The sequence below is a fragment of the Bubalus kerabau genome, chromosome 10 (genome assembly GCF_029407905.1).
Source record: "Bubalus kerabau isolate K-KA32 ecotype Philippines breed swamp buffalo chromosome 10, PCC_UOA_SB_1v2, whole genome shotgun sequence".
NCBI classification, from domain to species: domain Eukaryota; kingdom Metazoa; phylum Chordata; class Mammalia; order Artiodactyla; family Bovidae; genus Bubalus; species Bubalus kerabau.
Window position 1 is genome coordinate 33648157 of NC_073633.1, and position 17885 is coordinate 33666041.

A 17885-nucleotide genomic window follows, 5' to 3' on the forward strand; every position below is an offset into this window, starting at 1 on the left:
TACACGCTTCATGAAGTTTTGGGTGCTGAAGTTTTCACTTTTGGTGTCATACCAGTCCCTGGTGTGCAACTGTGCATACAAAGATCTTCTATCACAAATGGTTATTTGGAAAGATGTACCAAGGGCTTCACTATCAACCCATGACTGTCATCTTTCCAGAACTGACTCTCGCTTCTGAGAGGTCCCCATGCAACCTCCACCTTCCTGGTTCTCAAAGGCAGCACTGTCCCAGCCATGAGAGATGGACATCTCAGGTGTCACATGTCACATCCAGTTGACAATACAGTCAACCCTCGTCAAGGGACACTTCTCAGGGGAAGAGAGTCCAGGTAAGCCAGAACAGCTGGGAATGAAACAGCACATTTAAGTAAGCCTTGCTTTTGTGTATACCCCTGAAGGAGTGTGTCTGAGAATTCTCCCCCATAAAATGGCGAAGCCTCATTGTACAGAACTGACTCAGGAGGAGCAGGGGGGCCAGCTCCCCCTGCTCTATTTTTGCTGTACCCCGCCCTGTAGGTGACTTTGTTTTCAGACAGATGTTTGGAATGCCCTCTTTCAAACATTTCCTATAATGGGATGGATAAATGTTTGGGTTTCTGAGTGCAACTTGTATGGAAAATAAATAGAAGGCATTAAGAGGTCAGCACAGCTGAAATAAAGTAGTTATTAGATGTTCCAGATAGGAGGAAAATCAGTGCATTGTAAGAATATGTGCCAACAACATCTTCAAAGTAATGTCCTTACAGCTAATTAAAAGGTGGCTCTAGGCACGTGTATTTTTGTAGCTTTTCCACACAGGAAGTACTTCTACTTTAAAACAGGTAAGCACAGCTTTGGTTTTGCAGACCTCTCAAGTGCCTTAGGCAAGTCTCGAAACAAACTTTTTGACACACAAAGCAGCTACTTATTCATCAAATGTGATGCCCATGCTTATTTGAGAGCAGTTTCTTCTCGCTCACTCTCAAAGAAACAACAGTGGAGACTGTTGGTTTTGTGTGGTTTGACCTGAACGCAGTAGGAGCTTATCCTTTCACACACCCAGGACATGTAGCTTGGTTCAAGGCTGGAGAGCCTTCGGAATTGATTTCTATGGACTTACTTTTGACATCTTGCTTTTGCTGTCTCCAGTTAAAAATGCCAAATTATTAATTTCGTTCTGAATCACAAAATTTTGCTCTTCCCTCTTGAAGTTCTGAGTGGGGGGAACAGAAAAACAAACATTACAAGAAAGTCTTCCGAGGTGTGTACCTTTCACCATGACTCCAAGTCCAGGGCCCCCGTGTGTGCTTACGTGAGATTTACACCACAGGATGAAGATCTCTGCCACCATGCGGAAGAGCTGGTCAGAGTCTGCATCAGGGCTTTTGAGCCAGTTAGATCTGAGGCGAAAGACAAATGAGTACGCATGTGGAATGCATCAGTGATTGAGACAGTCACTCTAAAAATTATACCAACACCAGATGCACACATTTATCCAGATAAAACTGCATCCCCACCAAAAGCATTCTTCAGACAGGCTAAATATCAGTATACTCCTCACATGCTTAGATACAGACATGCAATTGTTGTAGGTTGTTTGAAGGACCTACAATACTCATTTCCATTTTACTAAAAGATGCCAGGATTATCTTAGCAAACAGACATTAGAAATCAACATTTCAAAATAGTCAAAAGTAGGGGTTTTTTTGTCCTTTGAACTGAAGAGATGATTAGAGTTACACTCTAAGTTTTGTGACTAGCCTCCTTTAATCCATAAGGTTAGCAAGATCAGGAAAGTCTTGGTCACTGTGACATATAATCTTATTGTGGACATCTGTTACTGTCAACTGTCTGAAATTGTGAGTACTCTATAAACAGTTCAGGCCTCGCCTATTTTCCTTTCAAAGCCACTTTTATGAATGAAATCTGTAAGAATGTTTTTCACTGATATTTGAAGTGTACATGCAGAGACCAATACTCCTTTGCTCTCTGAAATGGTTTGGAAATTCCCTATCTAAAATACTAGCCTAAGTTAAGAAATTTTGCAGTGGTGGCAAGAAGGCTAAGCTACAACAGAATTTAGTCACTTTCTTTGACTGTGTGGATCACAATAAACTGTTGAAAATTCTGAAAGAGATGGGAATACCAGACCACCTGACCTGCCTGTTGAGAAACCTATATGCAGGTCAGGAAGCAACAGTTAGAACTGGACATGGAACAACAGACTGGTTCCAAATAGGAAAAGGAGTATGCCAAGGCTGTATATTGTCACCCTGCTTATTTAACTTATATGCAGAGTACCTCATAAGCAACACTGGGCTGGAAGAAGCACAAGCTGGAATCAAGATTGTCGGGGTAAACATCAATAACCTCAGATATGCAGATGACACCACCCTTATGGCAGAAAGTGAAGAGGAACTAAAAAGCCTCTTGATGAAAGTGAAAGAGGAGCGTGAAAAAGTTGGCTTAAAGCTCAACATTCAGAAAACAAAGATCATGGCATCTGGTCCCATCACTTCATGGCAAATAGACAGGGAAACAGTGGAAACGGTGTCAGACTTTATTTTTTGGGGCTCCAAAATCACTGCAGATGGTGACTGCAGCCAGGAAATTAAAAGACGCTTACTCCTTGGAAGGAAAGTTATGGCCAACCTAGATAGCATATTCAAAAGCAGAGACATTACTTTGCCAACAAAGGTCCGTCTAGTCAAGGCTATGGTTTTTCCAGTGGTCATGTATGGATGTGAGAGTTGGACTGTGAAGAAAGCTGAGCACCAAAGAATTGAGGCTTTTGAACTGTGGTGTTGGAGAAGACTCTTGAGAGTCCCTTGGACTGCAAGGAGATCCAACTAGTCCATTCTAAAGGAGATCAGTCCTGGGTGTTCTTTGGAAGGAATGATGCTGAGGCTGAAACTCCAATACTTTGGCCACCTCATGTGAAGAGTTGACTCATTGGAAGAGACTCTGATGCTGGGAGGGATTGGGGGCAGGAGGAGAAGGGGACGACAGAAGATGAGATGGCTGGATGGCATCACTGACTCGATGGACATGAGTTAGATTGAACTCCGGGAGTTGGTGATGGACAGGAAGGCCTGGCGTACTGCAGTTAATGGGGTCGCAAAGAATTGGACACGACTGAGCAACTGAACTGAACTGAAAAGTTGTCTTGCCTCTAATCATCTTGCACATTTGAATTAAATTATATTTTGAAAGGGGTGGATGATTTGCCACTTTCAAATATCTGTGTAAAGTAATGCACTAGGAGTTAAATTGTGTATCATCTTTCTTAAAGAAAACTGTGGCTCTCATGAATGGTTTAAAAAACTCCATGTCCCTTGGTGCCTGCAGGGGAATAGCTATCAAAAGCCAGTTCCTTATACCTGGGATATCAGCCTGAGTTGTCCTGAACTGCCTGTACCTTCTGCCCATTCTGCCCATTACTAGGCTAAGGAAGAAAGTAAAGACTCGAAAGGTCAAGACCACCTGTGGACGCCTCTCTCATCTCCTTAGTTCCTTACTGCTTGAGTTCTAGCTTCATGGATGTTTCTGTTTAATCTTTCTTGTTTTGTCCTTCAACTAGCCTCTGTTTTATAGGTAGATACTACAGGTGATCTGCCACATTTATTCTCCTCCTCTTCCTTAGGAAGAAAACCCCATTGTACCCTGGGTGGCACTGCGTGCTGCTAAGATCACATTACCCAGCCTCCTCTGAGGGACACCTGTGGAACTACACTCTGATGAGCTGGAACAGGAAGTTGTTGGATGAGCCTCCTGGAAAAGCTGTCTAAAAAGCATCAGATAGCTGAAGGTGCCCTCCTGCCTTTCTACTTCCTCTCTGGGATGAAAATATGACAGCTTAAACTCTAATTGGCATGTTGCATCATAAAGTAACTTTGAAGATGGAAGTCAATGTTAAGGACAGGAAGAGAGAGGGGTGAGGAGCAACAACACTGGCCATGGGTTGGATATCTCTGCACTTCTTTTATGTGTGAGATTTAACTTCTACTTTAAGCTACTCTATAAGGTATCCATCACTAGGGGCCAAATGCAATCCAAACTTGAGGCTTGAGATTGGTAATGCTTTTTGGTTTCTTTCATATTGATTTTTCAGGAGCGCCTTTTCAGAGTCAAGTGTCAAGTTTTATCAGAAGTACCAGCTGTTCCTTCTGCCGAGTTCTGGCTTAAATGAGCTTTAAAGGCTTGCCCTATGCCTCTAGTGGGAAGAGACAAGGGCACACATCCTACCCTGCCGAAGAAAAGTCCAGCCACAGGGAATGTGACCTGCAGGAACGCTGAAAACAAAATATCAGGTGAACATCTGCTCACAGGAGAAAGCAGCAGCTTTGGATATCTTGGCTTTCAGCTCAGTGAATTTTGTTTTGAACATCCTTCTTGCAAGAGACAGATTTTTTACTCTTTGTTTTTAGTGAGGGTCCTTCTTCGGGTTCACAATGGTGGGTCACATGAACCCACCATTAAATGCTTTCTCCCAGGCACATAAATTCTCTGCTCCTCTCAAACCAGACTAAGACAATATTTGCAGGAGGGCAGAAGATTCCAACCTTGCCTCTCCATTTTGTCCGAATCTTTTCCTACCCACAAATGAAGTAACCAGACTCTGTCCCTGCTGCTCCCAGCCTTCCACAGAATTCAAGATCTCTCTCAACATTCAGACAATTCATCCTTTTGGAGGTACTTAACTGATATGTGGGTTTCTTTTATCATCTGCTCTCTGTGCTGCCAAAAGGCAGCTGGGAAATGCAAGGCTGTAGGTGCGGAAGAAGGTTGGATTTAGAGGTAAAACAGAAACAAAAAGCAGGAGAATAAAATCTTGGAGAAAGGCAAGAGTGAGAAGAGTTAGACTGCTATTTTCAAAATGACAAGTCATCAGGTTTTTGAAGAAAGTAAAGCCAGTTATCAGGCTTTTGAAAGAAAGTAAAGCCTTGCTCCTGTATTCACGGTTAGGTTGTTTGACTAAGCGGTAAGAGCTTATCTCTGCCTTGTTCCTGAGCCTTTTGTAGAGGATTCAGCCTGAGGCAGTCACCGCACAGGATTTACCTGGATTCCCTTCAACAGTTTGAGAGATGAGTTTTCACTCCAAATCGCACAAAAGCTGTTCGTCTCTGTTCAAGGTCTCTGATTTCCAGAAACGAAGCTGAAAAGCTGATTTGTGTAGAGAGGTTTGTTGAACCTATGTTGATTTATAACCTCCCAGCCTGAGGAGATGGAGCCCTGAGTTACCAGGCTATGACCACAGCATGCCTGGAACTCTCACTCTTTCTGGGTCATTTTCAGGCTGATCACTGACCCGCCAAAGCTTCTATTCAGATGTCAAGGAGACCTGACACACTGCTGTGACAAGGCTGAAGGAAGTACAAAGATTTAATACAACAAGAGAAAACAGGGGAAGACAGGGCAAGATGGCTCTCTTCAATATTTAAAGAGCTGCTTAGGGAGAGACTGGAGTAGTTTTGTGGTTCTAAAGAGCAAAAGCAGAGCTGATAAGAGTTACAGATCTGAACTCAAAATGGTTCAAAGTTGGGGGAATTGGATGAAGGCAGATCAAAGTATAAACATCCAGTTATAAATAAGTCCTAGGGATGTAAGGTTAAACATGACTCATCTGATCAACACTGTATGTTACATGAAAGTTGTTGAGAGTAAATCCGAAGTTTTCTCATTACAAGGAATAAAGACTTTTTTGTCTTTTATTTTGTACCTGTGTGAGATGATGGAAGTTCCCTCCGCTTACTGTGGTAAGCCTTTCTTGATGTATGTAAGTTAAACCATTCTGTTGTATACCTTACAGAGGGCTTTGTGTCAATCATGTCTCAATAAAATCAGAGGAAAAAAATGAATGAGAAGGAGTTGAAAAAAATGACTTGAAATGTCTGACACTAGAAGGGGAAGGCACGCATGGGTTCAGCTTTGTCTGTTGTCCATAACCGTGGTGGATAATGAGAGGAGGGAAAGGCAACGCTAGGAAAAAGGAAGGGGGTTGTTTATTTGTCCAGTTAGATGAGCCGACCTCTCATATTCCTGCCAACTCCACAGTCCTGTACGTCCAAGCCAGCCAATTCTTTAGGGTGAAGAAAGGACTCAAGGAAGGCAAAGGCACACACATAGGAAGGAAGTATTTATAAGTGAGGCTCAGATAGCCTTAATGCTCCCTGGTGCTCAGGGAAGAACGGGTTGAAAAGTGGGGATGAATGAATGAATGATGATCTCAAAGACTCTCTGACATTGTCATTTTTAGCAACTTTCAAATACTACGTAAGTGGAACACACTCTATCTTGAGTCTTGATTGTCAATAGTGGCAGATGCAATGAGAGAGCTATTTCAGGAGCAGTCTTACTGTACTCTCATTCTTGCTTTCACCTCAGACTGACAAATTTCTTTGCTAACCTGCTAACATAATTATGTTATCAGAAATGACTAAAATGATGACCCTGAGAGCAGGATTTCTTTTGAAAAAGTGAGTAAAATTGCCCATAGATAGTTAAGGAATTATATACACACATATACTTATATATAGTGTGCATATGTTTATTCTGCAAAGCTAAACGTAAGTAATCTTAAGTAGATATTTTAAATAGGAAGTGTAATTTACCTTATGAAATAAATGTTAAAATAGGCATATCCAGACCTATTCCCTGCCCATGACAGAATGGCATACCACTCAAAAATTAGCAGTGTTCCCCCAAATGTCTCTAAGTCTTTTCTGTATCTACGATGGGGTATTTTAAAATTAAAGCACTCCAAACTTCCATTTGAGGGCTCGAAGCTCTGGGAAGGTGTGGTTTAATAAAATATCTATTTGGTCTTTGCCTTCCACTGGGACCAGCTGTTCTTTGTTCCTTGGCCTGCTCGTGGACATAAGGTTCCTATGCTTTCATTTCCTCCTTGTTGTTGTTCAGTGGAGAAGTCTTTGCGACCCTATGGACTGCAGCACACCAGGCTCCTCTGTTCTCTACTATTTCCCAGAGTTTGCTCAAAATCACGTCCCTTGAGTCAGTGATGATCTAACTATCCTTATTCAGCTTAAATTCCATGATCAAAGTTTATAATTAGCCTATTATATACACCTTCATGCCCTAGCCCATTTTTCTTCATCATACTCATTTTGTAAAACCCCAACCCTGGTTAAATCCAACTCTCTACCTAGTTTCAGCCTGTATGTGGCAGCCAAGTTGGCTGGAGAAAAACACAACTTGCTGATGGTCCCACTTTAAATCCATGACCACGGATCTCAAGTGGGGCTACTGATGCTGCCTTGCAACCATACTGCACTCCCCTGGTCCATCCACTCCCCCTAATTGCCAAAGCCATTGCCCTAGATCGTCTGCTTCCTCCTCAACCCTCCAAGTATATTCTCCCCACCCTCCCTCTCAGTTGATGTTCTTGCTTCCTACTTCACTGAGGATGGAAGCAACCAGAAAAGGACTCCTACAGACTGCCAGCCATAATACATATGGGCGTGTGTGCATGCGTGCGTGTGTGTGCATGTGTGTGTGTCTGTCTGCTAGCAGCAGCACCCATGCACCTTGCCCTCCTGCCCATCACTGTAGATGATCCTCTGCCTGTTTGAATGCATTGCTTTAGAAATTCTCTCTCCCTCTTACATCAGCAATTTCTCTTCTCTCCAGTGGCTCATTCCCATTCATAAAGAAACAGGTTGAAAATCTCCCATCTTAAAAACTCTCCTTTTGAACCTCTTCTGCATCTAGCTAGCAGCCCATTTCTCTCTTCCCCTTTATAGTGAAACTCCCTGTGGGACTTCCATAATGTTCCAGTGGTTAAGAATCTGCCTTCCAATGCAGGCTACATGGGTTTGATTCCTGGTTGGGGAACTGAGATCCCATATGCTGTGGGGCAACTAAGCCCACATACCACAACTAGAGAAGCCCACGCACTGCAATAAGATGGCCTTGTGTCCCAACAAATAAAGCCCACACAGTGCAACTAGAGAAAGCCAGCATGCTGCAAAGAAGACCCAGAGCAGCCAAAAAAAACCAAAAAAAACAAAAAAAACCCTCCCTGAACAAGTTGTCTGTAGTGCTATCTCCAAGTCCTTTTCTATTCTCTTCCAACCTACTCCAAAGAGGCCTTCAACTCCATCACTTTATTGATACTGCTCTTATCAAGGTCACCAATCATTTATTCATTATTCTTTCCTCCTGGAAATCCTTTGTGAAATTGGTACCTAGGACACAACACGCTGTTGGTTTCCTCCTGTCTCACTGGTGGCTTCCTCTCAGTCTCACTCGTGGTTCCTTCTCTCCCGCCCGACCCGTGTACAAGGGCTCAGTCCTTGGGACGCTTCTCTGTCCCTCTCAAGCCTTTATTTATCTCATTCAGTCTCATGGCTCTCAAAGACCACATACCAATATGTAGGCGACTCTCAAATTCTTAGGTCCCCACCAGACCTCTCTTATGAACTCTGGACTCACATAACTGCCCACTTGACATTTTCATTTTTATATTGAAGCAGCAACTCAAATTAACATGTCTGAAAGGGATCTCTTCATCTTCCCCTAAAAAATCTTCCATACCCACAATCCCCTCCAAATTAATTGTTGGGAACTCCCTCCTTCCATTTGCTCAGAATCATCTTTGACTCATCTCTTTCCTCTTATTTCCAGTCTGCATGTCCCAAAGGCTCTACCTTTAAGATGCTGGGTCCAGAATCTGACATATTCTGTCAACCTTCATTGCTACCAACTGGGCCCCAGCCACCACCAACTCTTTTTTTTCTTTTCTTTTAAATTATAGTAACATACATGTGAAATTACTCATTAGCAACATTCAGTACATTCACAATATTGGACCACCACTATGACTATCTAATTGCAGAACATTTTCAGGACTCTGAAAGGAGACCCCAGTCCCACTAAGCAGTGGCCCCACCCCTCTCTGCCCCAGGCCTGGCACCAGGACTAGGGTTAGGGCACCAGGATTAGGGTTAGGGCACCAGGATTAGGGTTAGGGTTAGGGTTGGTTTGCTCTGTCAACTCCAAATCACCCTCAGCCCTTGACTGGGCCACTGTGAGCCTCCCAGCCAGCCTCCTCACCTCCTTTATTTGCCCTGATCCATCACCACTGTGCTTGAAGACTGAGTCAGATCACATCACAGCTTAGCTTCAACGCTGTGCCAACCTCTCATCTCACTCAGAGGAAAAGCCCTGTACTCTCGGCCCCGTGGAGAGAAACTGGCCTCTCTGACGTCTCCTGCTGCTCTCCCCACCCCTCAACTCTTCTCTCTCTGGCCTCCCTGTGACTCCCTGAACATCCTCACCCGTCCCTCCCTCAGGGCTTGCACCGGATATTCCTTCTTCCCAGGAACAGACCTCTTCCCCAGATCCACATGGTTTCTGACCTCACCTCCTGCAGGTCTGTGTTCAGATGTCACCTTCTCAGTAACATTCTTTTAAAACTGCCACCCGGCACTCCTGATTCCATTTACTTTGCTTGTATAGTTTACTCAGGTAAGTACAGTGTATAGGTAAATATGTAGGTACATAGGGAAGTATATTGTAAATGTCTAAGCGCTTTGTTTATCGTTTGCTCATCCCACTCTCTTGCCAGAGTGAAAGCTCCCTGAGCCAACATCTTTTTTTCTGTAGAGTTCTTGCCTGTTCTCTCGAACAGTGCCTGGCACACAGTCAGTAATATCTCTTGAATTGAGTGTGTGACAGAAGAGCAGAGGGGCGGAAGGGGTTGCTGCCACCCTTCTTCAGTGGCCATGCCACTGATCATACAGAACCACTGGGCAAGGAAAGTGCTGCGCAGAGGTCCCACAGCAGGGATGGAGGCAGGGGGTGGGTGGGGGCACTGGTGGTGGCAGCCGTGACCTCCCTCTCTCGCCTGTAACAAAACCCAGTACCACCCCTCCATCGGGGGCCGGCCCTGCCCAGGCGCCTCTGTACCTGTTGTTGTCCACGTAGCGGATGAGCATGGGGTAGAAGGCATAGAGGTCTCTGCAGAGGACAGCAAACTCGTCCAGGATGAGCAGCTCGGCCTCCTGCGTGTCGCCCTTGCTGTCAGCTCTCAGCTGCTCCTCCTCCTGCACGGTCTTGATGGCCTTCTTCTTCAGCTTCTCCAGGGTCGGGATGAAGTGGCTTCTCAGCAGGTCTGGCCTGGCTTTGCTGATGATCGGTTGGGCGTACACTGTGTTTGCAAACAAAGGGCCTCCCCCTCATTCCAGAGGTTATGACAGTCGAGAAAAGGAAAGGAGGGACACTCAAAGGTGAGGCTATGGAAAGCCCTTGACTCAGACTGGCACCCTTCCTTCATCTTCCTCTTGGCATGTCTGTCTCATGAAGTCACAGTTGCTGGGGTGGGAGTAGGCACGGATGGAGCTACAGGAGAAGGTTCCTATTCCTGTTTTGCTTCTTCAAGTTATGAGAAGAGCCACCCTGACTCTTCAGGCATGGCCTTTGCTATATCTCTGAGCTCTTCATAACAGACCGTCTTGTTTCATTTTAGAAGAGTGACTTTGGCTCACTAGCTATGTTATAAACTCCTTGAAGGAAGTCTTTTATTTATATAAACAGCACTGTGTTGAGTCAAGAGTATACACTTAACACTATGCTTTCTGGTTATTTTATAGAGAAATCTCTTAAAAATACACAAACCCAACCATAGTTCTCAGCCCCCAAGACTTGAGAACTGCCAGCCTATTATCTTGGGGCTCCTCTAGGCCCTGAGAAAAGCAGACAAACTACTACCATCTATAATGAAGAGGCAGGCTAGGGTGGCCACTAAAAGTCAATGAGCAGAAACAAGCCGTCAGTAGGACTTGGGACTATGATTCTGGCCCTCTTAAAGAGAAAGATAAAACCTACATGTCTCACTGACTTTTCAAATGCAATATCCTATTGGTCTAATTCATAATAAAGGTCAGAATCAGAGTAATTATTTAGATATGTGAAAAAAAATTCTCAAGAGTCATGAACCATTCACAAAGTACAATATGTATTTTGTGTATTTCAAAGTTCTTTAATGTAGGGCTTTTCAGTTGGAAACAGCCTATATTCCAGCATTTTTAAATCTCACTGTGCCTTATTTTTTGCTTTCATAAAAAAGACTTTTTTAGAAAGAGAAGGTGAAGGCAGTTCTCTGTTGCAATGTGTTAATCAGAAGTCGAAACTTCGCACTATGATGGCTCACATTTCATACCCGGGTCCTCAACCTGGGTGCACCTCTGCTTTGGACCTGGAATCAGAGAGGTTCTTCCAGATATGGGGGATTTGAGGTTGCTCGAAAACTGACTTTGTTTACACACCAGGAGCAAAGTGACCTGACTGAATGAGATCTGGACACCCTTGTGAAATTACAGGCCAAGTTCAGTTCTCATCAGTGTGTTGTGACTTCGTTCCTTCGTACCCCTGGGGAATCTAAGGGAGTTCATTCTTTGATTTCCTTCCTTCCCTTAATCCAGATTTACAAATGTAGAGCCCTCAACAAATTATTTAGGGTTAACAATATTCTTGGGCTAAAAGGTAAGAAAGGAACACCAATTTACCTATTCACATGTTCCCAGGGGTCTTATACTATCCAGGAGCCATCAGTAACCAAAGTATTTATTAATATAATTTGAATCTCAGTTCATTTCAGAGACAGAAAGAGGGTAGGAAGTTTTCTTCCTTGGTCTTGTGGAGGGGTATCTACTTATTTGTCCAGGAAGCTAATAGCTCCTACTGACCCAATGGCTGTGTTTCATGGTCCAGGAAAGTGTAGGGGTGAAATAGCTATGGTGGAACTGTGTATTTAAACTGCAGGTCTATAAAAGGCAATGACTTTAGCTTCTGTCTCCTCTGACTTTACTGTGACAGAGGACCCTAAAATCTTCATGGTTTCTTGACTGTGGAAAGTGTGGTTATTAATTTTCCAAGCCTCTCCTTTTTTGAGAACAGAAAATCAGCAAGTAACACTCACTAAGAGCCTACTGCATGCAAGGAGTTCTAGAGGAATACAAAACAAACCCAAAATCAAAGTGATGCTACTATGAGCCTAAATCAGAGAGTGTCTTACAAAGCATAAAGTGAAACACAAATGCTAAAAACTTACAGTACAGCCCAGGTGGGAGTGAGTTTCGTACATGTGGAAAACACACAGGGTCACTTACCCAGAAAATATGAACAATTATTACTGTAAGAGCAAATGGGATTCTTAAGTACCAAAAGCCAATGAGCAATGATCATCAGAATCTTGCAGAGTTTATTAAGAAGGGCTTCCTGGAGATTTGAGGGGCTGGATTAGTTGGGGAGTCAGGCAGGAGCATTTGCTCCAGGAAGCCCTATAGGGGAATGTCAGTTCTTTTTACTGTTAAATATCTAAGGTGGGGAGCAGGGATAGCTTAATGATAGACTAAGAGAAGAAAAAGAGTCTAGGCATCTCGATGCCAGGGCTGAAAGACATGCGTGGTACCTGCAATGCGCTTCATCCAAGAGGCCTCGTCGATGCCCAGGTTGTTGTTGATGATTTTCAGAATGTTGCCCAGGATGACACTGAGGTGTTCAGACGTGACCTTGGTGCACCAGGGCCCTGCACTGGGGGGAAGGTGCTCGGGCCCCCGCTCCCACCAGTAGGACAGGTAGTTGCAGAGCATGGGCAAAATGACCTCAATGACGTGGGGCATCTCTGTGTACCGGGCCCCTGACTCAGCCAGGTCGTTGATTTCCTTCATCAGGCCTTCCAGCTGGGGGATGTCGGGGCACATGTCCTCCACTGTGTCTGGCATCCCCAGAACTGACCGAGAGGGTACAGGAATAATAAAGGGACAGTGATTCAAAACAGAGTGCAACCTTCTCTTTCTGTCCACCCCTCCTTTGATCTTGAGACATAATTTCCCACCCCAGAACCTTAAACAAGTAAGCACTGGATACGTAGGAGCTATTGTAAAGGCTGCAGCTTCCAGAGGCTGGGTTATCTTCTAGATGTTCTATTCAGGTCAAAACACTTAAACTGAATCTTAAAGGAACATAACAGAGACACAGCTCAGGGACATTTCATAAGACTTCTCTGTGAAAAAGTCAGTCTCTTGGCTTCTCTCTCCTGGCCTCAGTGCATGCACTGCAGGAAAGGCAGGACCCAAAGCAGAAAAGCAACCCATAGATATTGAGCTGCCAATTTGTGGTTCAGTCACCTAGATCATGTCTGTACTGTTTTGAAAAGGAAAAAGAAAGATCTCTTGCATCAAATATTCTTTTAGCTGGACCAGAGACAACGCTTTCCATCCAGTTGAAACCTGTGTGGGGCGGAGGGTGGGAAACATTGCACATCCACTGATTTCTGCATTTACAAAAGAAGATTGATGATCTGAAGTAACCTTTGCCAAGAGCTCTCGTCCATCACTTAGACCTTTTTGTTTTTGAAGGCTTATAGGCAAGGAATAGTGAGTTAGCCCTGTCTTTTCCTCACAGTGAATGACTGAGGTCACTTCACTGAACAAGGACAGACAGGATGAGATGACTACAGAGTTCAACATGAAATGTTGTCAGGTACAAGAATGGTAAATGGAAAAAGCCAAGGGGATATCTGTCCTGTTCTTCTTAAGGCAAAAGACACTCTTTTCCTCCAAGACAGGAGGAGAGACCAGAAGCAACCTGAAGTTGCTGATGGGTGAGATGCAAATAAGGGCTCTGTGTGGCAAGCCATGGCCCAGTTGAGAAAGAAACAAGAATTGGAAGCTCTGCAGAGCATCCTGGTCGGCAGCTCATGTGCAGACTCCACCCACAAGCTAAACTTCTTAGAGTGGGGCCAAAGCATCAGGCACCACGGAACCTAGGGAGTCAGAGAAGCAACAGGAAAATGTGGTGCCGTTTAGATCCACTAGTGGAGCACATTAGATCCACTAGAAGATTTGAGGAAATTATTTTTGATATTAAAAGCAAAGCAGAAAGTCCTCAGGAATTTCAAAGGAAAAAGCAGGAAACTTCAAATAAAATGTGACATTTAGTGAGTTGGGTTCTACCTTTAGGCCCTGTGCCATGGAGTTACTGCTGGTGTGAAATCTCTTTTCTAGATTTTAAGTCCATAGGAATGGAAGGGTTAATGAAGAAAAGGCCACAGCAAAGGCTTTGGCTTTTAGGAATATCAGTCAATTGAAGAGTCTGTCTTGGTTTCCTTCATGACTGTACTGCCTGGAGCAAAGATACAGAATAATCCTGTGAAGATAGACTAAGAGATGAAAAGAGAGTACAGGCATCTTGGTTCCTGGGCTGGGGTGGGGAGGAAAGGCATTTGTGGTACCTTCATCCAGGAGACAATGAATCTGTAGCTGATACAATCGGTTCTACAGCATGGTGTGCAGCTGCAAATCAATGGACTCGGAAGAGCCTCCCTGCTATGGAGGAGGCCCTGTTGGGGGTGTCCTAACACTTGCCCTAATTATGTTTTTCTCTTGCTATTGGTATGGCCTTTGGTAAGTAGAAGGCTGATCACTCTTTCTTGGAAGTTAGGAGTAAAGCAATGTCCTTTAAATCCAGACAATTCAAAAGGACTAGCAGCATGAAAGCCAAAGAACATCGAACTTCTGTGATTTACAGCGAAGGGAATTATACAAGTCAGACACAATCTATTGCCAACGCTGGTCATTTGCAGAGAACAAGTCTGGCCTGTATCTTGCTGCAGAGCAATAAGAATCAGGGGTGACATCAATGTGGGGGTCTGGGGAGACTCTCACAAACAAAATCATTTGACACGTATGGTGTCAGATAAATAGGTACAAATGGTGAAGTCAAACATTTTACCTTCGGGCTCTGCACACAGAGCAGTGCCAACGGCCACAGATGCAACTGAAGTTTACAACTGTTGGCTATAAAATTATACATGAGAAGGCTAGGAGCATGTGTGTGTTTAAATGTCACACAGACAATCCATCGTCATAGACACTTTTTTTTTCCTCCTACCTAACACAGAGTTGCTTGAGGTTGCTTCATTGGAGTCATTATAATGACCTTTAAAAGTTATTTATATGTAATTGGTCCTCGAGGGGAAGAAACATTTGTGATTCCGGTGGTGTTTTGTACTTCAAATGCCACATAATAAACCAGCAGAATGAATGCTGCTGAGTTATCTACCTGAAAAACAGCTCAGTTGGGTCCTGTTAGAATCAGACTCAAGACTGTAAGGGGGAACCATTAGAACACACTGTCCTTTCATCTTCCACATCAATGGCTCTCAAAGTGAGACTGTCCTGCCAGCAATGGCAGCATCACCTGGAAACTTGTTAGGACCTTTGGAATCTCGACTTACTGGATTAGAAACTCCAGGGGTAGGACTTGGCATTCTTCAACAAGCCTTTTGAGTGATCCTCATACATGCTATCAAGAGAGAACCATTGGGAAAGACTGAGTTCGAGTCCACAGCTGTATTTTTTTCACCAGGCAGCTCTAGAGAGCACCACTTCTGTTCATGGAAACCTATGTGGAAACTGGACCTCCTTCCTCTCTGGTTGATTTTTTTCCAGTAAGGATCTGAAAAGTAAACTTGGCTGGTGAGTAGGATGTTTTGGTTAATCTATTATCCTGACTGGCCTTTCCTGGTGGCTTACTGGTAAAGAATCCACCTGCCACTGCAGGAGACGCAGATTTGATCCCTGGGTTGGGAAGATCCCCTGGAGAAGGAAATGGCAACCCACTCTGGTATTCTTGCCTGGAAATCCCATAGACAGAGGAGCCTGGCGGGTTATAGTCCATGGGGTCACAAAGAGTTGGACACCTTAGGGACTGAGTATACATGCACACAGATCTAATTCTACTCACGAATGGTGTCAACAACAAGATTTTGACTAATAGACCACTGGCACGTGTAACCAAAGATTTTATCTAGCACATAGCTAGATAAACCTTTTCTAGACATATCTTAACAATTTTGGATGAGTTAAAAAATGCTCCAGGATGTTACAGGATAGAAGAGGCCCTAATATGAGTAACTCTGCTGGCAAAATGGACTACAGCCCACCAGGCTCCTATGTCCATGGGATTCTCCGGGAAAGAATACTGGAGTGAGCAGCCATTCCCTTCTCTAGGGATTGAACCTGGGTATCCTGCCTTGTGGGTAGATTCTTTACCATCTGAGCTACCAGGGAAACTCCATTAATTGAGATGCCCAATTGACTGAAGGCTTGATAAATCAGTTCATATTGTATTTCTCAACCAAAGACTCACACCATCTGTCACATTCCTTTCCCTCCTTCTTCAGTCCCTCAGGCCACCTACTGTGTGTAGTGAATGAAATCTACCTTTTCAGAGTCCATCAAGCTATCAGTCATTGTCTGGCTCCAGGCAAACATGGCTATCCCAGAATACATATTTATGTACATTCTGCTTTTCAAGAGCCGTACACATCGTCAGAATTCACTCTTTGTTAACTGAAAGATGAAAAATACGGGCTCAGAGGACTTGGGCCGAGTCCACAGTGTGTGACTGATGGATGAACAACAGTGTCATCACTAATCATAACCTTGTCCCTTCTTCCTTATGGAGTATGCAACGACAGATACTTATTTTTAATTTATGAATATATCTTACTAAATCAATGTAAAGGTATATAAGATAAGAAGAAACGTATTTCTAATAGCCCTTGAGAACAATGGGACACAGTCATTTCCTTCCCTCCAAAGCCAGTCTAGGGTTTCCTCCATCTGGGTCAATTTCAAATTTGCCTGCTACTCTACGTCTATGTCCCATTGGTTCATGGCAATGGGGAAACAATGGAAACAGAGACAGACTTTATTTTCTTGGACTCCAAAATCACTGCAGAGGGTGACCACAGCCATGAAATTAAAAGACTCTTACTCCTTGGAAGAAAAGCTATGACCAACCTAGGCAGCATATTAAAAACCAGAGATATTACTTTGCCAACAAAGGTCTATCTAGTCAAAGCTATGGTTTTTCCAGTAGTCATGTATGAATGTGAGCGTTGGACCATAAAGAAAGCTGAGTGCCGAAGAACTGATGCTTTTGAACTGTGGTGTTGGAGAAGACTCTTGAGAGTCCCTTAGACTGCAAGGAGATCCAACCAGTCAATCCTAAAGGAAATCAACCCTGAATATTCATTAAAAGGACTGATGTTGAAGCTGAAGCTCCAATACTTTGGCCACCTGATGCGAAGAGCTGACTCATTAGAAAAGACCCTGATGCTGAGAAAGATTGAAGGCGGGAGAAGAAGGGGACGACAGAGGATGAGATGGTTGGATGGCATCACTGACTAGATGGACATGAGTTTGAGCAAGCTCCGGGAAATGGTGAAGGACAGAGAAGGCTGGCATGCCGCAGTCCATGGGTCACAAAGAGTCGGACACGACTGAGCGACTGAACAACAACTACCTCTATAAGTTCAAGAGCAAAGCAGATCTCTCTCTTTCCCAAGGTGCAAGCTCTACACACTGGTGACACAGAGAGACTCTTTTTCTTGAATCACAGCTGGAGCTAAATAAATACATCAGTATCCAGCACTGTCATGAGGCTGGGGAGCAATATTTTAGCTGGCTTCTGTCTACAGATGCCAGAGCCCTTCCTCATCATTACCAAAGCCTGCTCTGTCGTTTAACTCTTACTTTAGCTGCAAGACATAACTCATGTGGAATCATAAGACAGCAGAGAAAAACAATATTGGGACTATAAATTTCCTAGTCTATGAAAGGGGAGAAAGGGTGAGATGAGGCTGAGGGGATTGGGGAATTAACTGAGAGATGCCATGTGAGACTTTGGAACATGGAGGCATCTTGGCAATCTCTCTCTCTCGATGAGCTCTGAGAACACTGGTCTCCGCAGTATTTTAGCTCAAGAAGAGAAGTTTTAAAAGCAATTTTGTCTCAAATGTCCTGGTCATGTTTACTAGGGACCAGGTGCTGCTTTTATCTGAAGTGGGAACAAAGCTGCCAAAGCTTAGCACTCTG

The 17885-nt window shown here is 44.0% G+C and overlaps 1 protein-coding gene across 1 annotated transcript in view; it reads right to left on the reverse strand.

The window, feature by feature from the left end:
- The window catches only part of RYR3 (ryanodine receptor 3), a 461910-nt gene that overhangs the window by 56857 nt on the left and 387168 nt on the right, over window positions 1-17885 (reverse strand). Inside the window, exons 70-73 of the mRNA XM_055538999.1 lie at window positions 12410-12730; window positions 9907-10147; window positions 1292-1379; window positions 1100-1192 (exon numbers count right to left, since the gene is read on the reverse strand). Of these exons, the coding sequence (XP_055394974.1) occupies window positions 1100-1192; window positions 1292-1379; window positions 9907-10147; window positions 12410-12730 (743 nt within the window). The remainder of the gene's footprint in view (window positions 1-1099; window positions 1193-1291; window positions 1380-9906; window positions 10148-12409; window positions 12731-17885) is intronic.